This window comes from Oncorhynchus mykiss, chromosome 11, assembly GCF_057628025.1.
Source record: "Oncorhynchus mykiss isolate SJ-2025 chromosome 11, ASM5762802v1, whole genome shotgun sequence".
NCBI lineage: Eukaryota > Metazoa > Chordata > Actinopteri > Salmoniformes > Salmonidae > Oncorhynchus > Oncorhynchus mykiss.
The window spans coordinates 76,539,049-76,564,607 of record NC_143032.1 but is presented as its reverse complement, the minus strand read 5'-3'; the positions used below and the strand labels follow the sequence as shown (position 1 = coordinate 76,564,607).

At 42.3% G+C, this 25,559-nt stretch overlaps 3 protein-coding genes across 8 annotated transcripts in view; 2 read left to right on the top strand and 1 right to left on the bottom strand.

The window, feature by feature from the left end:
- Nucleotides 1-12,470, top strand: part of LOC110535115 (serine/threonine-protein kinase TAO3) — a 160,073-nt gene extending 147,603 nt beyond the window's left edge. For both annotated transcript variants that reach the window (XM_036936323.2, XM_036936324.2), the window contains exons 16-21: nt 1,440-1,568; nt 4,395-4,598; nt 5,153-5,392; nt 5,669-5,881; nt 7,080-7,262; nt 11,033-12,470. In XM_036936323.2, coding sequence (XP_036792218.2) covers nt 1,440-1,568; nt 4,395-4,598; nt 5,153-5,392; nt 5,669-5,881; nt 7,080-7,262; nt 11,033-11,194 — 1,131 coding nt within the window. In that variant the 3' untranslated portion in view covers nt 11,195-12,470. The remainder of the gene's footprint in view (nt 1-1,439; nt 1,569-4,394; nt 4,599-5,152; nt 5,393-5,668; nt 5,882-7,079; nt 7,263-11,032) is intronic.
- A 276-nt stretch (nt 12,471-12,746) lies between these two features.
- On the bottom strand, nt 12,747-17,133 carry pebp1 (phosphatidylethanolamine binding protein 1). 2 transcript variants are annotated; one of them, NM_001160679.1, is given in 5 exon segments: nt 12,755-13,133; nt 13,321-13,421; nt 14,915-15,024; nt 16,540-16,693; nt 17,074-17,115. In NM_001160679.1, coding segments are annotated over 4 exon segments (564 nt in total). In that variant the 5' UTR covers nt 16,675-16,693; nt 17,074-17,115; the 3' UTR covers nt 12,755-12,915.
- Nucleotides 16,903-25,353, top strand: LOC110536384 (V-set and immunoglobulin domain-containing protein 10). Of its 4 annotated transcripts, none has more exons than XM_021622145.3 (9): nt 16,903-17,172; nt 17,692-18,003; nt 18,482-18,787; nt 19,009-19,157; nt 19,279-19,429; nt 20,557-20,841; nt 21,097-21,210; nt 21,564-21,722; nt 22,115-22,481. In XM_021622145.3, the coding sequence occupies exons 2-9, from the start codon at nt 17,805-17,807 to the stop codon at nt 22,192-22,194; spliced, it is 1,443 nt and encodes a 480-aa protein (XP_021477820.3). In that variant the 5' UTR covers nt 16,903-17,172; nt 17,692-17,804; the 3' UTR covers nt 22,195-22,481. The 4 variants fall into 4 exon arrangements, with proteins under 4 accessions (XP_021477820.3, XP_090047273.1, XP_090047272.1 ...); XM_090191147.1 differs by lacking the exon at nt 22,115-22,481 and adding an exon at nt 24,873-25,353 and having other exon boundaries at nt 17,034-17,172; XM_090191146.1 differs by lacking the exons at nt 16,903-17,172; nt 22,115-22,481 and adding exons at nt 17,363-17,511; nt 24,873-25,353.
- Nucleotides 25,354-25,559: the final 206 nt, after the last annotated feature.

Here is a 25,559-nt window from a genome sequence, read left to right as displayed (position 1 = left end):
TCTCTGCAGATCCTCTCAAGCTCTGTCATGTTGGATGGGGAGTGTCGCTGCACAGCTATTTTCAGGTCTACAGAGATGTTCGGTCGGGTTCAAGTCCAGGCTCTGGCTGGGCCACTCAAGAACATTCAGAAACTTGTCCCGAAGACTTGTCCTAGGCTGTATGTTTAGGGTCGTTGTCCTGTTGGAAGGTTAACCTTCGCCCCAGTCTGAGGTCCTGAGCGTTTTGGAGCAGGTTTTCATCAAGGATCTCTCTGTACTTTGCTCCGTTCATCTTTCCTTTGATCCTGGCTAGTCTCCCAGTCCCTGCCACTGAAAAACATCCCAACAGCATGATGCTGCCACCATGCTTTACCGTAGGGATGGTATTGGCCAGGTGATGAGCTGTGCCCTTCTCCCCCATTTGCTTAGTTTGGCCTGGCAACCAGTTCTAGGAAGAGTCTTGATCGTTCCAAACTTCTTCCATTTAAGAATTATGGAGGCCACTGTGTTCTAGGGGACTTTCAATGCTGCAGAAATGTTTTAGGGCCCTTCTCCAGATCTGTGCCTCAACACAATCCTATCTCAAATCTCTACGGACAATTCCTTTGACCTCATGGCTTGGTTTTTGCTCTGACATGCACTGTCAACTGTTAGACCTTATATAGACAGGTGTATGCCTTTAGCATATCATGCCCAATCAACTGAATGTACCACAGGTGGAATCCAATCAGGTTGTAGAAACATCTCAAGGATGATCAATGGAAACAGGATGCACCTGAGTTCAATTTCGAGTCTCATAGCAAAGGATCTGAATACTTATGTAAATAAGGTATTTCTGTTCTTTATTTTTTTTATAAATTTGCACAAAAAAAAAAAAAAAACGTTTTTTCACTTTGTTATAAATGGTGTTGTGTGTAGATTAAGGAAAACTATTATTCAATCAATTGTAGAATAAGGCTGTAACGTAACAAAATGTGGAAAAAGTGAAGGGTGTCTGAATAGTTTCAGAATGCACTATACTCTAACAATACTTAACACTAACACCACTAACAGACCGGTAGCTTGCTAGCAAAACAACATTAGCCATGTGTTTTTTTTCTCCCTGTGTGCCTCTCTCCCATACAAGGCCCCTTCATAGCTAACTATTATCTGTGCTTCTCTCCCCCCACCCCTCTCTTTCTCTCTCTCTCTCTCTCTCTCTCTCCCTACTCCTCTCTCTCCCCCCTCTCTCTCTACTCCTCTCTCTCTCCCTCCCCCCTCTCTCTCTCTCTCTCTCCCTACTCCTCTCTCTCTCCCTCCCTCCATCCCCCCTGTCTCTCGATTCAATTTAAGGGCTTTATTGTCATGGGAAACATATGTTAACATTGCCAAAGCAAGTGAACTAGATAATAAACAAAAGTGAAATAAACAATAAAAATGAACAGTAAACATTACACTCACTGTCTCTCATTTCCCCTCAGATGAAGACAATGTCATCAGATGAGAAGAAGTTCCAGCAGCAGATCGTGTCGCAGCAGAAGAAGGAGCTCACCACCTTCCTAGATAATCAGAAGAAGCAGTACAAGCTCTGCAAGGAGAAGATGAAAGAGGTCCTTTATTCCCCCTTTCCCAGCCTCACACTATATGCTCTGTATTGAGCTGAGTTGAATCGATCCTTAGTACAAGCGCTGCAAGGAAAGATTAGAGGTTGCAATGCAACACTTTGTCCTTTAGCTAGCTAGTACAGTACTGTACCCTCGTATAAATGCCTAGGAATAATCTCAGCACCCATGACACATCTACTATGTATTGCGATGGGTGGAAACAACCATCCTAAGAATACACGCACACACACATACAAACACACACACACACACACAAACATACACAAGTACAGTATGTTTGATCATCGTGCATTTTCATTTCACTGAGGAGGAGCTGAGTCACTACACACACACACACACACACACACATTGTGTTTCTAACAACCTTGATGCACTGTTTCTCACTGTTTCTCAGAACTGGATCCATTGTTGTGAACAGAACTAGGCCATCTCAGTTAATGGACATCGCTCTGATTCTAGACATTCCGTTACATAGCATTGTTTAAATCATAGGAATTAGAATACGATAATGGACATGAACCTTCTTATGATGGGATAAAGGTCAGTCATTTTGGTCAGGGAGTTAGTTGGTCAACCATGGTTTTCCAGTCCTGTGGTAAGATATTGTGTAAAATAATGAATTTGAAGAATGTTTGTTTGATCGCTAGCCAGCCATTTTTAGAGGAATAAATCTTTTTTTCTCAAATTAACTGCCAAAATGCCAACATTCCATTCAAACAATGCAGTCAATACACTGGCTGAAATCAGTTGATGATAGGACTTAGACAAGTTGTAAATGCAACAAGTACTGATATTGTATCATATAATAGCGTCACAGCTTTCCAAGAAAACAAAATGTTGACTGTTTATAGGCTATTTATACAGACATTTTTTATAAAACCTGTATAAACTCTATTTATATTTATATGAGGTTGACAATTCTATTACACAATTTCTGATATATCACGTCTTTTATTTTCCTGCATAAATAAAACCAGGATTATGCCTCTATACTGCCATTATTTCCAATTAGACTGGTTTGGATTTCTCCCTGACCAATATGGCTGCCAATTTCATCTCATTCCTGAACTTTGAGGGTTTATGACATTGCCCCTCTAGTAATTTAATAAAGCAACAAAAACAATGGAAATGCCATGGAAACGCGTTGGGGAAAGATCCCAAATCTCATTTCCCCCCAGCAAAATTAGCCTACATTTAGGCTACTGTATATACAGTATATCACAAAAGTGAGTACACCCCTCACATTTTTGTAAATATTTGAGTATATCTTTTCATGTGACAACACTGAAGAGATGACACTTTGCTACAATGTAAAGTAGTGAGTGCACAGCTTGTATAACAGTGTAAATTTGCTGTCCCCTCAAAATAACTCAACACACAGCCATTAATGTCTAAACCGCTGGCAACAAAAGTGGCAACTGCATTTGTTAAAAACGACTGGCTACCTCCATCGATTTCCTAATGCTACGCTACCAGTTTACATGTACATGAACGGGAGAGACTGCATTTGTTAAAAACGACTGGCTACCTCCATCGATTTCCTAATGCTACGCTACCAGTTTACATGTACATGAACGGGAGAGACTGCATTTGTTAAAAACGACTGGCTACCTCCATCGATTTCCTAATGCTACGCTACCAGTTTACATGTACATGAACGGGAGAGACTGCATTTGTTAAAAACGACTGGCTACCTCCATCGATTTCCTAATGCTACGCTACCAGTTTACATGTACATGAACGGGAGAGACTGCATTTGTTAAAAACGACTGGCTACCTCCATCGATTTCCTAATGCTACGCTACCAGTTTACATGTACATGAACGGGAGAGACTGCATTTGTTAAAAACGACTGGCTACCTCCATCGATTTCCTAATGCTACGCTACCAGTTTACATGTACATGAACGGGAGAGACTGCATTTGTTCAAAACGACTGGCTACCTCCATCGATTTCCTAATGCTACGCTACCAGTTTACATGTACATGAACGGGAGAGACTGCATTTGTTAAAAACGACTGGCTACCTCCATCGATTTCCTAATGCTACGCTACCAGTTTACATGTACATGAACGGGAGAGACTGCATTTGTTAAAAACGACTGGCTACCTCCATCGATTTCCTAATGCTACGCTACCAGTTTACATGTACATGAACGGGAGAGACTGCATTTGTTAAAAACGACTGGCTACCTCCATCGATTTCCTAATGCTACGCTACCAGTTTACATGTACATGAACGGGAGAGACTGCATTTGTTAAAAACGACTGGCTACCTCCATCGATTTCCTAATGCTACGCTACCAGTTTACATGTACATGAACGGGAGAGACTGCATTTTGCAGTCGCTTCTAAATCTGAAAAGGGACGACTTCTAAATGGAATGCAGTGAGATCTGCCACATATATCCAAATCAGATTTTAGTAACCACGTGGTAGACCTGTTACAATACATCAATCATGACGGTTTTGACGAATGTCCGCTTTGTTAGATCAGATTTGTTGAATGTGCGCCAATCCAGCGTCCTTCTATCCTCCATGGTGTGCGTTCCATTGACCTCTTTATCGCAACATGTACTGTTAATGTGGAGCTACTATGCCTGTCATAGAATGTTGGAAGTGTTATGTAAATGCATCATAATGCAGAAACCTCATTGGCCCAACTCTCTAGATACATGGCTCTAGAGGACCCTATATATCTTTAGAGAATAAGAGGATCTGCTGCACACCTGACCATTAGACAGGAGAACATGTATATCACGGACCGTTATATATCTGTAAAAATCTCCTCTGTCTCTCTTCCCATCTTCCAGGAGATGAATGAAGACCACCACACCACTAAGAAGGAGAAGCAGGAGCGCCTGTCCAAGCACAAGGAGAACCTGCAACACAGCCAGGCTGAGGAGGAGGCCCAGGTTCTGAGCCAACAGAGGGTCTTCTACGACAGGAACTGCAGAGGCTTCAAACGCAAAGTCATGATCAAGAGGCATGCGTTGGAACAGGAGCAGATACGAGAGGTACTGGATATTGTATAGATGTACAGATAGCCATTTCAAACGAGAGGCCAGGCGGACTGGGTGACATTGTGTGAAGAATGACTGGGATGTACAGTATCTTGTATAGATAGACACACATTTTAGTTCAAGTTCAGTCTGACGTGGTGTGCAGTGAACACTGCAATTCAGTAGGGATGTGAAAATCACATGTCCAACTGCTTATCCATAACATTCCCAGGGTCAATGTTGTCCTCGAATGGCTTCTGTAACATGAAAAATAATGTTCAAATCGGTATTTTCTGATGTTTCGTGGAAAACACCAAAAAGTGGTTTCCCATCTCGTGGAAAGTATAAGCAAGGCAACCATGGGGGGGGGGGGGGGGGGGGCTAGGTAGGTAGGTAATGTCAATAAAACGACACCACAAGATACTGATCAGCTCCTGACCAAATGGCAGTAGGTTCTCATCATCCAGTGTCCATATAAAAGCAAAGTTTTAATCATTGGATGGCCATGATAATCCTCATCTATCCCTCCTTCTCTCTATCTCTCCCTCCCCATGTCTCTCTCTCTCCAGGAGCTGAACAAGAAGAAGACCCAGAAGGAGATGGAGCATGCCATGCTGATCAGACAGGACGAGTCCACCCAGGAGCTGGAGCATCGTCAGCTGAAAACCCTTCAGAAGCTGCGCATGGACCTTATCCGCCTGCAGCATCAGACAGAACTGGAGAACCAGATAGAATACAACAACCGGCGCGAGAGAGAGCTCCGCCGCAAGCACGTTTTGGAGCTACGGCAGCAGCCCAAGAACCTTAAGGTGACGGCTACGCCAGGTGCAGCTAAGCTAGTGGATGTATCCCTGGGAATGTGATGGCTGCATTGTTAGCTACTTTAGGCTGCATTGTTAGCTACTTTAGGCTGCATTGTTAGCTACTTTAGGCTGCATTGTTAGCTACATTAGGTGTTCTCAAGGAAAATGCTCTGATGTAACCAGGTAGTGGATGATATGAACCTAAACGTGAGGGTTAGGGTGCAGCTAGTAAAGGCAGTCCTGAAAAAGGGGAAATTCCAATGTCCTCTCCATTTCCACCAGGCCATGGAGATGCAGATTAAGAAACAGTTCCAGGACACGTGTAAGGTCCAGACGCGTCAGTACAAGGCCCTGAGACACCACCAGATGGAGGTGACGCCCAAGAGCGAGCACAAGGTGGTCCTCAAGGCCCTGAAGGAGGAGCAGACCAGGAAGCTGGCCATCCTGGCCGAGCAGTATGAACAGAGCATCAACGAGATGATGGCATCGCAGGCGGTGAGTCGCTTTAAAATGGAGGACGGGTGTTATGATGAGGATTTGTGAGCAGTGATGCTGATATTTGATCATTTTCTTTATATCAATTTCAAAGATTCATATACATGTTAAAGATCTTATCTAATATAGCACATGAAAATGAAAGAATAGTTCCATAGGAGAATTGTATCATTTTGTCCCCAAGCCGTAGGAGAAGTTGGTCATTGTAGGAGTTTGTAAATCTGCTTCTGTTATTCCCATATCTCCTCTTCTGTTCCATCACTCCTCCTATCTCCTCTTCTGTTCCATCACTCCTCCTATCTCCTCTTCTGTTCCATCACTTCCTCCTATCTCCTCTTCTGTTCCATCACTTCCTCCTATCTCCTTGTCTGTTCCATCACTTCCTCCTATCTCCTCGTCTGTTCCATCACTTCCTCCTATCTCCTCTTCTGTTCCATCACTCCTCCTATCTCCTCTTCTGTTACATCACTCCTCCTATCTCCTCTTCTGTTCCATCACTTCCTCCTATCTCCTCTTCTGTTCCATCACTCCTCCTATCTCCTCTTCTGTTCCATCACTCCTCCTATCTCCTCTTCTGTTCCATCACTTCCTCCTATCTTCTCTTCTGTTCCATCACTTCCTCCTATCTTCTCTTCTGTTCCATCACTCCTCCTATCTCCTCTTCTGTTCCATCACTTCCTCCTATCTCCTCTTCTGTTCCATCACTCCTCCTATCTCCTCTTCTGTTCCATCACTCCTCCTATCTCCTCTTCTGTTCCATCACTTCCTCCTATCTCCTCTTCTGTTCCATCACTCCTCCTATCTCCTCTTCTGTTCCATCACTCCTCCTATCTCCTCTTCTGTTCCATCACTCCTCCTATCTCCTCTTCTGTTCCATCACTCCTCCTATCTCCTCTTCTGTTCAATCACTTCCTCCTATCTCCTCTTCTGTTCCATCACTTCCTCCTATCTCCTCTTCTGTTCCATCACTTCCTCCTGTCTCCTCTTCTGTTCCATCACTTCCTCCTGTCTCCTCTTCTGTTCCATCACTTCCTCCTGTCTCCTCTTCTGTTCCATCACTTCCTCCTGTCTCCTCGTCTGTTCCATCACTTCTTCCTATCTTCACTTATGTTCCATCACTCCTCATTTCTCTCTCTTGGGGTCTGTTTATTCCTCTCTCTCTATTGTGGTCTATCTCTTTATTCCTCTTGCCTCTCAGCTGCGTCTGGACGAGGCCCAGGAAGCCGAGTGCCAGGCTCTGAGGCAGCAGCTGCAGCAGGAGATGGAGCTGCTGAATGCCTACCAGAGTAAGATCAAGATGCAGACCGAGGCCCAGCATGACAGAGAGCAGCAGAAGCTGGAGCACAAGGTGTCGCTTCGCAGAGCCCACCTCGAACAAAAGGTACAGAGAGAGAGAGACAGAGACAGACAGAGCGCTGTGCAGAGCCCACCTTGAACAAAAGGTACAGAGACAGAGAAAGACAGACAGAGAGCTGCGCAGGGCCCACCTCGAACAAAAGGTACAGAGAGAGAGCTGCGCAGAGCCCACCTCGAACAAAAGGTACAGAGAGAGAGCTGCGCAGAGCCCACCTTGAACAAAAGGTACAGAGAGAGAGACAGAGAGAGAGACAGAGAGAGCTGCGCAGAGCCCACCTCGAACAAAAGGTACAGTGAGAGAGACAGAGAGAGCTGCGCAGAGCCCACCTCGAACAAAAGGTACAGAGAGAGACAGAGAGAGAGCTGCGCAGAGCCCACCTCGAACAAAAGGTACAGAGAGAGAGACAGAGAGAGAGCTGCGCAGAGCCCACCTCGAACAAAAGGTACAGAGAGAGAGACAGAGAGAGAGCTGCGCAGAGCCCACCTCGAACAAAAGGTACAGAGAGAGAGACAGAGAGAGAGCTGCGCAGAGCCCACCTCGAACAAAAGGTACAGAGAGAGACAGAGCTGCGCAGAGCCCACCTCGAACAAAAGGTTCAGAGAGAGACAGAGAGAGAGCTGCGCAGAGCCCACCTCGAACAAAAGGTACAGAGAGAGACAGAGAGAGAGCTGCGCAGAGCCCACCTCGAACAAAAGTTACAGAGAGAGAGCTGCGCAGAGCCCACCTCGAACAAAAGGTACAGAGAGAGACAGAGCTGCGCAGAGCCCACCTTGAACAAAAGGTACACACAGAGAGAGCTGCGCAGAGCCCACCTCGAACAAAAGATAGAGGGGGAGGCGTCACAGAGACAGACTGTTAGATCCACAGAGCCTACCTAGTAGAGAGGGGAGAATCAACGCATGCACACAGACACACAGACTGTTAGAAACACAGACTTACACACGCAGAGCCCACCTTCACGAAAGATGTCAAAAAAAGGTATTGGGGGGGGGGCGGAGTTAACGCAGACAGACACTGATGTACGTGCGCACACACATGCAGACAGACACTGATGTATGTGCTCACACACATGCAGACAGACACTGATGTACGTGCGCACACACATGCAGACAGACACTGATGTACGTGCGCACACACATGCAGACAGACACTGATGTACGTGCGCACACACATGCAGACAGACACTGATGTACGTGCGCACACACATGCAGACAGACACTGATGTACGTGCGCACACACATGCAGACAGACACTGATGTACGTGCGCACACACATGCAGACAGACACTGATGTACGTGCGCACACACATGCAGACAGACACTGATGTACGTGCGCACACACATGCAGACAGACTTTACACACATTTTACTCATCGCTGATCTATAACCCAGGGCCATGAAACTGGTCATGCACACAGCTTTTTCTTCTAAAATCCCATGATGTTACCATTGATGTGTTATTCTTACATGCTCTCTATATTTTAATCATAAGCAGTGTAAAGGAAATGTATAATTGATTCTTGATAATATGTAATATGGAGATTCTCAACAATAAGGCGTTACTTACTCAGCGACGCTGCCTCTACTTCCCTGTTGTATTCACCAAGTCATACACTCCATTCTGTGTCATACAATCTGGAGTCACAACACCTTTTCCTTCAGCTCCTCTCCCCACTCACTACTCTCTGCTGTTGACCATTTCCAACAGTGGATGCTGATGGCATACAATCAATTCACCATAGGCCACTTTATCAGTCATAATACTAGCTTTTTTGGAGGGACTAGAATACAAAGTTTTTCCAATGCAATGATGTCATTGCTCCTGGACAACAAAGGAACATGTCGCCCTGATCCAGTTTCAGTTGCCCAAGCAGCAGTTGACAGTAGTATCTTTACAATGTTATGCAACCAGTGGTGCTGTGGTGCCATCTGTTGACCATCTGTCTCCCTGCAATCTGTCTGAAATAGATTGCATCATCGAAACCAGTATCAGGGTTGTATTAATCAGGGAACGTAACAGAATCATTTTTTTAACGTTCTCCAATGGAAAACTAAAATGAGCATTTCTTATTGGACCAGTTCAGGTAGACAGACCCTTCCTGTTTCAATAAGTGTTCTTCCATTTTGTGCCTAATGAACACACCCCAGGCTCATGTGCCTCATTTCATATGAAAGAGAAGTGCAAACTGCAGATATCGATCCACTGTCTGGACTATTACGTGACTCAGGGGCTAGATGGAATCTGTTGCTGAAGGCTTTATGGAATTAAATCATGAATCAATACAAACCGAACACTGAAAATCAATTAAAGTTACGGACGTCTATAATGGGTTGATAAGCTTCACTGTTAATGTCTGGTCCTAAATCATGACTAGTGCAGGTGTATTTATGTCTGTACTAGTGCAGGTGTATTTATGTCTGTACTAGTGCAGGTGTATTTATGTCTGCAATAGTGCAGGTGTATTTATGTCTGTACTAGTGCAGGTGTATTTATGTCTGTACTAGTGCAGGTGTATTTATGTCTGCAATAGTACAGGTGTATTTATGTCTGTACTAGTGCAGGTGTATTTATGTCTGTACTAGTGCAGGTGTATTTATGTCTGTACTAGTGCAGGTGTATTTATGTCTGTACTAGTGCAGGTATATTTATGTCTGTACTAGTGCAGGTGTATTTATGTCTGTACTAGTGCAGGTGTATTTATGTCTGTACTAGTGCAGGTGTATTTATGTCTGTACTAGTGCAGGTGTATTTATGTCTGTACTAGTGCAGGTGTATTTATGTCTGTACTAGTGCAGGTGTATTTATGTCTGCAATAGTGCAGGTGTATTTATGTCTGCAATAGTGCAGGTGTATTTATGTCTGTACTAGTGCAGGTGTATTTATGTCTGTACTAGTGCAGGTGTATTTATGTCTGTACTAGTGCAGGTATATTTATGTCTGTACTAGTGCAGGTGTATTTATGTCTGTACTAGTGCAGGTATATTTATGTCTGTACTAGTGCAGGTGTATTTATGTCTGTACTAGTGCAGGTGTATTTATGTCTGTACTAGTGCAGGTGTATTTATGTCTGTACTAGTGCAGGTGTATTTATGTCTGTACTAGTGCAGGTGTATTTATGTCTGTACTAGTGCAGGTGTATTTATGTCTGTACTAGTGCAGGTGTATTTATGTCTGTACTAGTGCAGGTGTATTTATGTCTGTACTAGTGCAGGTGTATTTATGTCTGTACTAGTGCAGGTGTATTTATGTCTGTACTAGTGCAGGTGTATTTATATCTGTACTAGTGCAGGTGTATTTATGTCTGTACTAGTGCAGGTGTATTTATGTCTGCAATAGTACAGGTGTATTTATGTCTGTACTAGTGCAGGTGTATTTATGTCTGCAATAGTGCAGGTGTATTTATGTCTGCAATAGTGCAGGTGTATTTATGTCTGTACTAGTGCAGGTGTATTTATGTCTGTACTAGTGCAGGTGTATTTATGTCTGTACTAGTGCAGGTGTATTTATATCTGTACTAGTGCAGGTGTATTTATGTCTGTACTAGTGCAGGTGTATTTATATCTGTACTAGTGCAGGTGTATTTATATCTGTACTTTGCTGACAATGGAGTGGTTATATAGATTCATGTTGAATTTCAAATCAATCCCCTAGACTAGCTTGAGCAAAAAAGCAAAAACCTGAACGAGCAGCTGTTGCAGGTCAAACTCAGCAGTACTCATTCATACCTTCAGTATGTTGTGATTCCAAATACTCTTGCTTCCGATAGTTTAATGAACTAAGTTGTTGTTTTGTAGATTGAAGAGGAGCTGGCTTCCCTTCAGAAGGAGCGTACAGAGAGGATCAAGCACCTACTGGAGCGCCAGTCAAGAGAGATTGACATGTTCGACATGGAGAGTCTCCGTCTGGGATTTGGTAACCTGGGGGCCCTGGACCCCCCCAAGGATGACTACAGATGACCAGCCCTGGTAACCTGGACCCCCCCAAGGATGACTACAGATGACTAGACCAGCCCTGGTAACCTGGGCTCCTGGACCCCAAGGATGACTACAGATGACCAGTCCTGGTAACCCTGGACCCCCAAGGATGACTACAGATGACCAGCCCCCCCCCCCCCCCCCCCCAAGGATGACTAGACCAGCGCTGGTAATCTCCTCGTGGCCTCTGTCTCTCGATCTTCATCCTCTGGTCTGACCCTCCTCATCCCGCTGACCTGGTCTGGTTTGACCAGTTGGGGTCTTTAGTCACTGATTCTCACACACACACACCAGCCCAGTGCTAGTCTAATGCCAACGGGGCCCCCGATCTCGTGGTACTTCTTTTTTTTTTTTACCAGGCAAGTCAGTAATTTTGTCACAAGATGACAAAAAATGCTGGACAACTTCCTAGGCTTTCTTTCTTTTAAAGAATAACAATACAATGTCAGTGTTCCTGTTTCTTGTGCAGTGATGGCACTTGTAGTGTGACTAAGCAGAAACCAGAGAGGGAGAAGAAGACAGAACGAGCACAAGTGAATAATGTTGTGTTGCTCAATGATCACACAGAGGTTAATAATTGGTAAAAACTGTGCAAAACTTCAAGCCCAAAAACAAACTGATCCTTCAACTCTTTTTTTAGATTTATATTCATCAGGACATTTTTATGTAATTTCATATGTTGAGAACATGTTTTAAGTCATAATGTACATATTGGTACGTGAATCAGTTTGATTATTAACTTGACTTGGGAGGGACACTGAGGAGAGAGACTTGCAATGCACCCTGGTACTCCGCACTGGCATGTCATGTGAATATTACATGGTTACGTCTGGAATTGCACACTATTCCCTATGTAGTGCAGTACTTCTAGGGCAATAGGGGTGTGATTTGAGACGGCGCCCATGTGAATCCCTACTCCCAGGTAGCACAAAGGGCTTTGTCGCAGGGGGAGGGACATGTATTTTGTGTATAGAACAATTTATGTAGAGCTTTTACTTATTTTCATATTTTAATTGTTATTCAAATATTTCTTTAATGGACGATTGTGCCTCTTCCTTCAGTAAGTCGACTCGATCGCTCAATGTGTTTCTTGAAATTCGTCATTCTTTTTGCTTTAAAAGCTGCGAAGTATTTTCTTATCAACCAGATCAGTAAATAAATGCTTTATCTTTGCATGCACTTTTGTTTTCCAGGATTAAGAGAAAGCATGAATCTGTCAGAGCTTTTAATTATATTTGTAAATAAAGTGCTCATCACAACTTCTGTCTATTCTGTCATTGGATTTTTTACTGAAATCCATGATTTGCTGTATACAGGTAGTCATGGATTTGAGTTTGCTGATGCTCCCTATTAATATGGTGCCACATTCAAGGTCCACCACTGAACGGTTTATGCAGGGCCAGGTTGTGTTACAGGAGCACTCCACCACATTTTCATTATCGCCAGTGTCCACAAAAATAACTGATGCAACCATAGAGTAACTCGTTGGAGAACGGTCAGCGACTAAAGATTGTAAACCAAACAAGATTAGCCATTTTGTTTGATCATGGTGATAGAGAGATGACTTTTTAATGAGTCAGCATGAACAACTCTAGGGCATTGCTCACATAATACAATTGTAAAATAAATCAGTGTGGGAAAAAAAAAGGCATTGTGGTTCCTGCAGTTATCTACATAATGTTAATTTCTGAATACTCCTTTGTTTATTTTCCAGCCAGTTGCTCATAGAGTTTAGGGACATAATTATCCCATTCTGCCTGATAACAGGTTCCAGCCACGGGGACTCCCAGTCCGTATTTCTGACGGAATTCTTGGATCTTGAACTTGCCGCGGTTGTCTCCACAGCAGTTGGTGAGGACGGGCTCCGTACAGGAGAGGTTTCCTGACTGCTCATAGACCAGCCACACATACCTGTGGAGACCTGGGGGACACACACACAGAGAGACAGGAACAAAGATGTCACGTGGTCAATGAGGGAGGAAGTGCAAAGGCTATGTGAAGCAATGCACCACATGTCCAATAATACACTTGTGTAGACAATTTGTCACATTCAGGTTTCAGACATTCCTAGAGGAATAGAAGTCGCTCCAATCATTGGATAAGGTTACCAGTTCCTTTTGGAGGGCCAGACCCAACGTAGTCGGACATGACACATCCACTGGATACATCGTTTCCCTTCATGTTCACCACCAGAAAGTGATGCCACTCCCTTCAAAAAAATATATGGTTATCCAACATCCAAGAAAACATTTAAGAAATATGATTATCGATAACACAATCTGTTGGCTTCAGAAATCATCAGGGGGTGAAAAGGTCAAGCAACGCATTGAATAATCGATCAGAGAGCCAATAAAAAGGGAGTTGCAGCCTAGGGCTGAGCGATATGGCCCGAAAAAATTATCTTGATATATTCACATTTATAGGTGATTCATATAATTTGTTCTCAAAATAAGCTTTTGTTGTACAATTAAAAAGGTCAAGCCTCCACGCCAAAAGACCCACTAATTTGATCAAAATAGTTAAATATACTTTTTATCCCCAATAATCACTGATCTGGTTGTCAAGTCTATGAAAATGCAATTTACCAGAACAATGCATAATGCACATTCACTCTTAACGCCTGCTATAAGTCAGTCATTTATCAAAAATTAACCCAGGTCTCAAACAATGTCAAGCAAAAGCCCACATGCTAGTGAGTAGCCAGCCAACTTGGATCTATCTGCTAGTAACAAGGTAGAACAGTTGAAGCGTTATGAACACACCCTTCGATGTTTGAACAGCATGCTAGCTTGTCCATTGTTTCCCCCCCAGATGTTGATATTAAGTGACCTAACTAATTTCTCAGAATGAGAACGAGTTACCAAAACCCAGTGCTAGTCTAATGACAAATGGGCCCCCAATCCTTTTCTTTTAACTAGGCAAGTCAGTAAATTTGTCACAAATGACAAAATGCTGGACAACTTCCTAGGCTCTTTCTTTTAAAGAATAACAATACAATGTCAGTGTTCCTGTTTCTTGTGCAGTGATGGCACTTGTAGTGTGACTAAGCAGAAACCAGAGAGGGAGAAGAAGACAGAACGAGCACGACGATAAGTGAATAATGTTGTGTTGCTCAATGATCAAGGTTAATAATTGGTTAAAACTGTGCAAAAACTAAGCCCAACAAACTGATCCTTCTCATCTTCTTGGTGCTTTCAGTTCCTTCAACTCTTTTTTTCAGGACATTTGTGTAAAATTTAAGCAAATGTTGATATTAAGATACCAAATCCTTAGATAGTGTTTAATGCTTACTGCACATGCATACAACAGTCGTGATGTTTCAGTCGTCTGCTCTGCACATCATCTGAGGAGTTGAGACATAAAAAGGGTATCATGAGAAAGGTTAACTTCTCTATTATATGTGTTGGTGTCCATGTGACCCATTCTGTTGGACCAAACCTCAAACGCAAATAACAAGTTGAAACCACTTGTCAGAGACAAAGAAGTGATCTCTCAGCTTTGTTGTTGTAAGTGTGTGTGTGTGTGTGTGAGTGAGAGAGAAAAATGGGAAGGTGCACACAGCACAGAAGAAGCAAAGGGGTTAGACCCCCCCCCCAAAAAAAAAGACACTCAAAAACACAATAAGTGATTCTGGAGAAGCATGCATTTAGAATATTGTGCTAAAACTAATTTGATATATCGCCCAGCCCTACGGCAGCCCACCCAAATTTGGGGTCTTTCCTGCTGGGTGCGTCGGGGTCGGTCATGGCCAGGGTGTACAGCTTTGTGGAGTCACACCCCTCCCACTCTATAGAGGTGGGACGGCTCTGCACCTGTGAAGAAACAAACCAAGGGGAATGTAGTTGGTCTCAATACATTTCAAGCCCATCCCATTTTGGTAATAATTCACACAAGCAGTGGTCAATATAGTTGGTATCGCAACAAACACCCTACAAGCCAAAAATACTTTCACAAGTCAAGGATGGTATCACACAATACAAGCATTCCACTACACTCGCATTAACATCTGGTAATCATGTGTATTTGACCAATAAAAATGGTTGCTATCACAAATACAAACCACAGTTGATATAGTTGGTATAACAAACAATAAGCAAAAAAATCAGTTTAATGTATTAAGGATATTCGATTGAACTGTGGATAATTATGTTAATTTGAGTTAGGCCAAAAATCCTGCACTAAGAGAGTGCTGATTAACATAGTCATTGCCCAACCCTCTTCTCTGCAGTGCAGACAGTCAGTGTATGGTCAGACCACCTCTTATGCAGTCTAAGCAAGACTGGAACATTATTGCGCATTGTGTCACATTTTTGCAAATTCTAGCAATCAATTTGGCTATTCTGCTACCAATCAATAACATTTTTTAAATGAGCTTATTTCATGTAATGTATCAACTACTATCTATTGAGCATAATCGTGAGCACGTGCTGTTAACCCTACAACTCTGAATTATATTCGAGACACTAGCTAGTTTGCAAGCTAACTCCACAGAACAATGAGATATTTTACCGGATGTATGAATGTGAAGCATCCGCTTGGCGTTTCCGCTCACTACCAAATATGTAGTGAGAGGAAGCACACTGGCCGGAGATGGAACGATATGGATTTTGGATGACATTCTGCACATTTTCGCACCAATTAAACATTTGTTCTCAATACAGTTCTCTGTTCCCAACTATAATATGTTGTGGACTAAGTTGCAGACTTTACCCTTTCCAAAAGTGTGTGTATATATCGCGTATAGGAGTGCAAAGGCGAATTCAGTTATTGCACAGGCGCACCTCAGATAGGCGGCGCAGATACAGGCTAGAACGCGCCAATAGGATCGCATTAGCTCGTGTTTGGCTCAGCCCACTATGACTCGTTTGGTCCCATTGGAAACGACAGGCGTGGTCTATCTTAGTTTAGTTATTTAAAAAAATATTCGCTAAATCGTTAGTTATTATGTCAAAGATGAACGCCGATGCAACGGCGAGTAACTCATTCGAACAGTGTGCACCACAGTGTTGGAGAAAGGTCAGCGACTAAAGAACATAAACCAAACACGATTAGCTGTTTTGTTTGACTGATCATAGGGATAGAGAGTACTTTTTAATGGAGTCGTCATGAACAAATCTAGGGCATTGCTCACAGAACACAATTGTAAAATAAACGAGTGTGGCACAAAAAGGGCGTTGCAGTTATCACAGCTACACAATGTTCATTTCTGAATACTCATTTACTTTGTTAATTTGCTTGTTTTGCCCACTTTGGTCCCATTGGAAAAGACAGGCATGGTCTATATTAGTTTAGTTCTAAAATAAATACTCGATCGTCTTTGACAGTACCTGTGTTGGCGTGAGCACTTTGCCCAACTCGTCGATTTCAAGAGAGCCATACTTGACATGGAGGGTCTGTGCAGGCTTCTCATCCACCTCTGTTAGGGCAAGATTCCCTGTCCACTGGCTTAAATCTACCGGCATTTTGACTGATTCCGGAGAGCTGCAAACAGGCGCTGCTTAGACTTATTCTGCACAAAAACACAAGGGGGCAGGCACAGGCAGGGCCCGGAGTCCTGACTATGCATTGCGTTTAGGCCAATCACAGTACGTCTAGCTCTGCAGTTAGCACTTGTGATTGGCCTAAGGTTCTGTCAATCCCTCACTTTACTGCCCAATGACGCGAATTTATCTTTCTAGAATGTTCTTTTCATGACCAAGGTCCACTCCTACTCGAATTGTCACGTTTTGCTGATAAAGCTACATTGTGTCTTTAAGATTTAGAAACATATATATAAATTACCTACATTTCAGACACTTGTGTGTTAGTTTTCCCTGAGTTAGATTTCACTCTAGAAAAATAGATAATAGGCTGTCTGTCACCTTCTCAGTGAACTTGGGTAACCCGCCTCGTTGATCAGCGCGGTGACAGCGGTATTAACTGTCAATAAACTAGAAATCCCCTGCTGCACCTTTAAGAAGGTAAGTGTTGGGTGTGGTTTGAAGTTTCCGGATAAACGCCCGCGAGTAAACAGCCAGGTAGCCAAATGGCTGAAAAATTATAGCATGTGGCAGTTCCATGGAGTAGAAAAATATTGAATTATTGTGGCTCATAATTCCTATATCAGTTACTCTAACCAGTTATGTAAACTAGGTGTAGAGGTGTGTTGTGTCACCGCATGCACAACAGGTAGTCAGACAGAGGTTGGCAACCAAAGCATTTGTCTAACTATAAATCAGAGTATATATGCTATACAGTAGGAGGGATAATTATGAATGGCTTCGCAGTTGCAATTTTTCTTCAGGTCATGCATCAGACCGGTGAGTGTCCACTTGTGACATGTTTATGAAACATAATCCATTGTTTTTAGCCTATACAGTAAAATTAGTTATATTAGGTCTGACGTTTTGATCTATATAGGCCTACTGTTCACTTTTATAAGCAATTTGTTGAATCGCGGCTCTTGTCTTAAATTATCGTGCTCATTGTTTTTATGAAAGTTGCAGCAAATGGGCGCTCGGATGAAACTACTGTAGCTGGAACACTGGGAGAGAATATTATACTTCCGTGTTGGAACACTGCGACCAATGTGACCCCCTCATTCACGCGATGGATGACGAATGGCCAGTTTACCATTGAACGCAATCATTCCATTATAATTCCAATATTCCCAAGTGAAGGGCACCTGACCATACTGTACAATCAAAGCTTGTACATCAACAGAATTAATCTATCAGATGAGGGGACCTATCTCTGTGATTCTTTACCCCATAACAACAAAACTCAAACAAGTCTCACATTGCAAATAGTCAGTAAGTATCTGTGTTCTATCATAACAATGTGTGTTGATGTCCTTCATATAATGACTTGCAGATACTGTACTGGTATCTTGGTCAATTGCCCTGGCAGTTGCCCTAGAAATTATTTTGAACAATTATTGCCTTGAAACTGGTTATTCCGGATTATTTGGTGCTGGGGCTGGTTTCATAGCACATGCTGTAGTAGCCTGTGTGTTTTGTAGGCATTTGAACAATCATGATCAGAGGGGTACTGCAGTGTTACCTTGACCATTATGTAGTATATGATGGATGGATGGAATGGGACTGAATAATTTTTTACAAATGTTCTGTATGTTATGGAATCAGTCCACATTGCTCAATAATGAAAGATGGGTGCCTTGGGTTGTAACAAGACTTGATTGTTGTATACTGTGAGGACTGTTTTCAAGTGGAAAATGTCTGCCTTCTTTGGCAACACTATAGTAAAGTATATCATGTTTACTTCTTGCAGGTGGTCCTGACAATAGCATCATAGACATCCAGCCAGCCACGCCTCTTTCCAACGGAACCCTCTTTGTTGTCAGGGGTTCCACGGTGTCATTCAACTGTTCCAGCTTGTCCTACCCCTCCCAGAGCCTGTCCTGGGGGTTTCAGGGTGTGGCGTCCAGTAATGACTCTCTGGCGGTGGGCAGTGGGTCGTGGCTGGACTTCAGGATAGAGGATGTTCAGCCCACAGCTCAGGGGAACTACAGCTGCAGAGCCCAGAACTCAATCTCCCAGAAGGCTGCTGGCTCTAGCACAGAGCTGCTTGTATACTGTAGGTGGCTGACTATAAGGGAAACAGACTTAATGGTCTCTGATAGTGGTTGATTAGTGACAATTTGAATATCGGTATATATCCTAAGCACCTAATAGATACCTATCAGATACAGTGGCCAGTGGTGCTTGTTCAAATGACTTGTCTATCTTATTGTTGTGTAATAACCCAAATACCTCATCAATTCTATACTGTAAAGAGCATCCATCTTTCTCCTTTAGATTCCCCAGAGAGGCACCCAGAGTGTCTGTGGAACGCAGGGAAGGATCCGTCCCATGTCCAATTCAGCTGTAGCTGGTTTGGAGGCTACCCCTCTCCCACGTTATTCTGGGGGGAGAAGCATCAGACGTCAGGGAGCCATGGGAAGCAGGTGTTTGTTTTGTGGGGGTTAAAACATTACTTAATTTGATACATGCTTTTAAAATATATATAAAACATTTTTGCGTGTGTGTGTGTGTTATCCTCAATTATTTCCTTTGTGGTTCTTTTAGGTGGCTGGACAACTGATGGAGTCGGAGGAGACAGATAATCTGGTGGTGAATCTGAACAGGTCATTGTTGTTCGATGGGCAGATGCTGAAGTGTAATGGGCATCACCCTACGATAAGTCCAGGAGAGGATAAGTTCTGCTCCTTCACCCTGAGTAAGTGAGAGACTACCGCAAAAGTAGTGAATGGAACACTTCCCTATATAGTGCACTACTTCTGAACAGGACCCATAGGTAAATAAGTGTACTATATAGGCAATAGGGTGCCATTTGGGATGCACACCCAGCCAACATCTGATATGCCTTTTGTTTGCATTCAGCTTTATGGTTTCTATATTGCAACTGTACATAGATGCCCCGAAACGTGTCAATATCAGTTCTGCATTAAATTGTACAACTGACTAGGTATCCCCCTCTCCTTTCTGTTGTACAACTGACTAGGTATCCCCCTTTCTGTTGTACAACTGACTAGGTATCCCCCTTTCTGTTGTACAACTGACTAGGTATCCCCCTTTCTGTTGTACAACTGACTAGGTATCCCCCTTTCTGTTGTACAACTGACTAGGTACCCCCCTTTCTGTTGTACAACTGACTAGGTATCCCCCTTTCTGTTGTACAACTGACTAGGTATCCCCCTTTCTGTTGTACAACTGACTAGGTATCCCCCTTTCTGTTGTAGAACTGACTAGGTATCCCCCTTTCTGTTGTACAACTGACTAGGTATCCCCCTTTCTGTTGTACAACTGACTAGGTATCCCCCTTTCTGTTGTACAACTGACTAGGTATCCCCTTTCAGTTCAGGGTGCTTTATTGGGACACCCTACCATTGGCCAATTTACTTGATACGATGATGTTGGTAATTACTAAAAGAGACATCTCGTCTGTCTCTTATTTACTTTCAGCTTTTAACCAACTGAATGGTTTCCACAACTGTACAAAGCTCATAGAATATTAGTAATGTGTGAAACACCCAGTGGCTGTGGCACACCTGGTCTGATTCCAAAAGAAACCTGCAAAGGAGGGAGCTGTCTTTGTGATTCCAGAAAGGCGAGATATTTTGAAGTAATTTATCAGCGTTTCTGAGCACCAGGCAAGATGACTCAAACAATGAGGAAGAACAAAAATAATGTGTTACCTACACCTCTTACCAGGCTATACTTTTCCCATATCACACCCAACGCAGTTTGTGTGATTGTGTGCATACCTGTATAGAAGGATATCTAGCTAGATGTGTATCTATCACTAACCCAGTCTAAACCCCAGTCTCCCTCCTCGTCCCCTAGAGTCCCCCTATCCTGAAGGGGAACCACTAGTCACAGCGGTAGAAGGAACCAACGTGACATTAACGTGTACAGAGTCCAACTCCCTGCCTCCAGCCCTCACCAGCTGGCAGAGGACAGCCCAGCAGGAGGACGTAGTCTCCAGCCCTAAGTACGTCCTGTCAGAGCAGGGCCCCACCTTCACCCTCACTATAGTCAACATCACCAAGCAGGACGAGGGCTTCTACTTCTGCAGGAGCGAGAACCCACTGATGGTCCGCGAGTTGGAGATCTATTTAACAGTTAAAGGTTAGTTCAGAGAGGTGTGTGTTTACAGATTGGATATCTCTGCAGACTCCATCTGGTCCTTGTGATAATCTATGTTGATGATCTTACAGGTGCAGAAAGGTAGCAAGGCAACACCTTCCCTGGAATGTCGCTAAACCTGTTGCCTCTCCCTGTTAGCTTCTAGCAAGACTCTTTAGAGTATTGTACATTCATTTCTCTTTAGTGACTTAACTTTTTTTTGACTTAATCATGTCTAATGTTGTTTTGTTTCCACAGCCACCTCTCAATACAGTGGAGCAATCATAGGGATATTCCTAGCTATTTTGATAGTAGGATCTGGGATTGTTATTGCTAAAACAATATACTCCAACCGTGACCGAATATGCCTGGGTAAGATCTTTTTCCCATGCATTATAATGTCCCTTTTGTTGATGGGGCTTAAACTTTGTAACTGCCCGTGCCATATCAGATTATCTGTGTTTGTTATTTTCAGGGGTGCAATTTTCACTGGGGACATAACTAAAAATAATAGTTATGTCCCCCCCCTAAAACCAAAGTTGTACCCCTGGTTATTTTTGTATAATTTCATGAAAGGGAATGGATAATAGGACCCCCATCACCTAAGATAATATAAGATATACTTTGACGATAACTGACTTGTGAAGTTACCGAATTGCTAAAAGATATATGCAAATACTAACTACCTACTTTGAAATCTAAATATATGTTTTTTTTTATTACAGGTAATGGATTTGAGCAAATGGGGGAGAGAGGAGATGTGTTGAGCCTGGTAGAGGCAGATGAAGAGGAGGTGTTTCATGAAGCTATACCCAGACTGCCACCTCTGCCTCTGACCAACGGACACAATACTACACTTGTAGAGATACACACAATACCACCCAGTAAGGAATGATTTTCTGCTTCCAAGTTGTAGAGGGAGGGGAAGGGGGGGGGGGGTTGTTTTCAAAATGTGTATTTTATATTAAATGTGACACTATTAATAATGTTGCAATGTTGTATTTGCACATGTATCCGTAATACACAGTGGATAGAACTGTAACTGGGCGGCAGGTAGCCTAGCGGTTAAGAGCGCTGGGTTCGAATCCCAGAGCCAACTAGATGAAAAATCTGTCTGTGCCCTTGAGCAAGGAACTTAACCCTAATTGCTCGTAAAAGTCGCTCTGGATTAGAATCTGCTAAATTACTCAAATATAACGGTTCTGTTGCTGTTTTGTATTGATCTTATACTGTAGATGCAACTATAACCCAAATCTGTAACCAATCTCTTTTTTAGTTGACCACGAAGATGCAGAAATTCTTGAACATCCATTACAGCTAGAAGATAGAGATATCGATGAACTTGTCACGTTTTAGGTGTTGTAAGACTTAAAGAAAACGATTTTGTTGTGTGTGTAATGATTGGTGGTTGGTTTGTACAGTATGTAGATACAGTATATAGGTTTGCTTTTTACCACCCATTTAACCTTTGTTTTGTTTTAGCTTCAGGCTTATTGGGTGATATTTAACATGGTTATTTCAATTAATGGTTGCCATTAGCCTCATTTAAATTACATATTTGACAATAATGTAACATTTTGTATTTCTCAAACACCAAATTAAACCTGTTTTTAAAAAATAAAATAAAAAAAGGCAGGGATGTAGTTCTCTCTCTTGTTTTTATATACAATTTACAAGTTTGAACGCGTAGGTTTATCAGGGCCTAGTTTTAACAAATGGATTTCGATAGGATTAAATCCATAGAAATAGAACGGAAGAATCGGTAGGCAGGTTCCGTTGACCCAGGTTTATTAGACAAGCAATGTTAAAAAAAAAAAAAATGTTCTAGATTGACAACTTTTGTATTCGTTCGACGGGATTATTTTTTTTATCAAACTTTAACACGACAAATGATGGAAGCTGTATTTTTTTCGAATAAATGATGATTGGCGATTCATATTTTGAAGATACGTGACGTCATCACGTAACTATAAAGCTATACTCCACATTTTTTTACGTGTATTTATATTTAACCTTTATTTAACTAGGAAAGTCAGTTACGAACAAATTCTTATTTGCATTGAGGACCTACCCTGGCCAAATCATTTGGGCCAATTGTGCGCCGCCCTATGGGACTACCTATCACGGCCGGATGTAATACAGCCTGGATGTAACTAAATGTTTACTGTTTGCAAAATCTTTTTTTCTATAAAACATTTTCTTTACAGGAACAAGATTGTCCCGACTTTAAAGAACGCCTTGCTTTTCTGGTTGGCTGGCAAGTTTCACTATCCGATTACTTCAGATGTACATGAGCGCAGACCGTGGCGATGCGTTGGCACTCGTCCCAGAAATATATGATTCAGTTATTATTGCGTTGTGGCTTTCGCGGGCAACATGAAACAGATAGGTGGGAGGACATACAGGCTGTCGCCAATTTATTAATGCGTAATTTACCTAAGTGGGTAATGGAAACACTTCAGCCACTACAATTTGTATTCCACACTAGGTTTTTGTGAAAACATGTTTGGGGTGTGAGTGACGTCACTACGGTTTGGTTGACACAAGAAGCTTTCACGCACCCTAGCAGGCAATTGTCGCATTTATTTTCTATGCGAACATTCTAAACGTCGACAACAACAAAAATCACTGGATAAGTAATGGCAACATAGCAAGTGATTTGAATGGGGACAGTTGTTCTATTCATTATATTTTACTATATTACTATGCATTTAATCCTATCCGATAGCCGAAATCCAGATAGATCATTATTTAAAACTTGTTCACTGTAGATCAAACAAATCAGGGACAAATCAATTGTACGTAATAGAAAACAAGAGTACATGTGCTACGGTAGCCAATCAGGAAATCTGTACTGTACAGGAAATAGATAAATTATTCTCCTTTTACTAAAAAACACGCAATAAAACAACAACAATTAGGATATTTTACATCATTTAGCGATCTAAAGACATGATGGGCGCTCTGTTTTCCTCTTATTGACTGGAAGGCATTGTTAGATAACCAGGAAGTCAGTTAAGAACAAATTCGTATTTACAATGACGGACTACCAGAAGGCAAAAGGCCTCCTCCGGGGACGGGGGCTGAGATTACAAATATAGGACAAAACACACATCACGACAAGAGAGACACCACAACACTACATAAAGATAGACCTAAAACAACAACATAGCATGACATGAACACACAGCATGGTAGATATTGGAGCTGAGATCCGCCCACCCTCAATCCCAGTTCGCCTGATCTATGAGACACGGGGTAGTGTGGGTGGTCGCCAGTGGTGTAAAGTATTTCTGTAAAAGTACTACTTAAGTCGTTTTTGGGGGTATCTGTACTTTACTTGACTATTTATATTTTTGACAACTTTTACTTCTACATTCCTAATGAAAATAATGTACTTTTTTATTCCATACATTTTCCCTGACACCCCAAAATACTCGTAACATTTGGAATGCTTTGCAGGACAGTTCACACACTTATCAAGAGAATATCCCCTGGTCATCCCTACTGCCTCTGATCTGGCACTCACTAAACACACATGCTTCGTTTGTAAATTATGTTTGAGTGTGTCCCTGGCTAACCGTGAATTAAAAACAAGAAAATCCTGCCGACTGGTTTGCTTAATATGAGGAATTTGAAATTATTTATACTTTTACTTTTGATGCTTAAGTATATCTTAGCAATTACATTTACATACATACAGAAATGTACACATACTTTTAGACTTAAGTAGTATTTTACTGGGTGACTTTTACTTGAGTCATTTTCTATTAGGGTATCTTTACTTTTACTCAAGTATGACAATTGAGTACCTTTTCCACCACTGGTGGTCGCCTGGCTGCTTCAGTATGGTATGCATGTATGGACTTTAAAGACAGGACTGTAAATATTCCTTCCTTTCGTTCTTCCATTCTCCATTGCTTCCTCTCCTCTTTCCTGATTTGAAAGTATTGATGATGTTCATCAGCACCTCTGGAGATTATTTTTTTTTTGTTTGTTTGTTTACTGTCAATAATGCTTAATTGTCTGTATAGAGTCAACAAGGTTGCTATTCCCCCGGAGAGCAACAGACAGGACAAGAGCCTGAACTGTGATCAGACAGTGTGGGGTCTCACGTTTGGACCCCGTCCATCAAAAACACCAACCCCTGGTGATTAAAGCAGCCTCCAATGAGAGAGAATCATCCAGACTGCTTCTGGCCACTGGACAATGGAGTCATCAAGATATGGGATGTTGCAACTGGTCGGACATCTTGCTGTGTTTGTTATGGAGTTGAGGCTAATGTTTCATTTGATGATAGCACTTTTCATTTAACCCCTATTTTGAATAGATTATCATATAATTGTATAAAGATCGATAACTAAATATGAATGAATGTTCCTTCAAGCTGTGTTTATTTCACTCCTAACTGAAGCTCACCTTGGTATCTTCCTCTGGAGATAACACCTTAATGATATTGCATTTAACCCAGAAGGTCAGACATTTTTATATCTAAAAAATATATATTAATCCAAAGAGCTTTTCTCTGTCTCTTTTTTTCAATTGTCTATCTAAATTCATGGATATTTTTTATTGCACATGGAAATAATCTTGAACTGCTCTATACTTACCTGCTTCTCCACCTTCCATAAGTCAAAAATAGCCACATCGTCACTGGCTACAAGGACTGGATCAGCCACTGACTGACCTCACTGGCTACAAGGACTGGATCAGCCACTGAC

Excerpts from the sequence above, each read along its gene's own strand:
- pebp1 (XM_021619877.3), bottom strand. The coding sequence starts at position 16,674 with ATGCCGGTAGATTTAAGCCAGTGGACAGGGAATCTTGCCCTAACAGAG. Across the intron at positions 15,025-16,539 it reads AAGTGCTCACGCCAACACAG|GTGCAGAGCCGTCCCACCTC; the intron begins GTACTGTCAAAG and ends GTTTCTTCACAG. Across the intron at positions 13,422-14,914 it reads AGGAAAGACCCCAAATTTGG|GGAGTGGCATCACTTTCTGG; the intron begins GTGGGCTGCCGT and ends ATTTTTTTGAAG.
- LOC110536384 (XM_021622143.3), top strand. The coding sequence starts at position 17,463 with ATGAATGGCTTCGCAGTTGCAATTTTTCTTCAGGTCATGCATCAGACC. Across the intron at positions 18,788-19,008 it reads CACAGAGCTGCTTGTATACT|ATTCCCCAGAGAGGCACCCA; the intron begins GTAGGTGGCTGA and ends TTTCTCCTTTAG. Across the intron at positions 21,211-21,563 it reads CCGTGACCGAATATGCCTGG|GTAATGGATTTGAGCAAATG; the intron begins GTAAGATCTTTT and ends TTTTTATTACAG.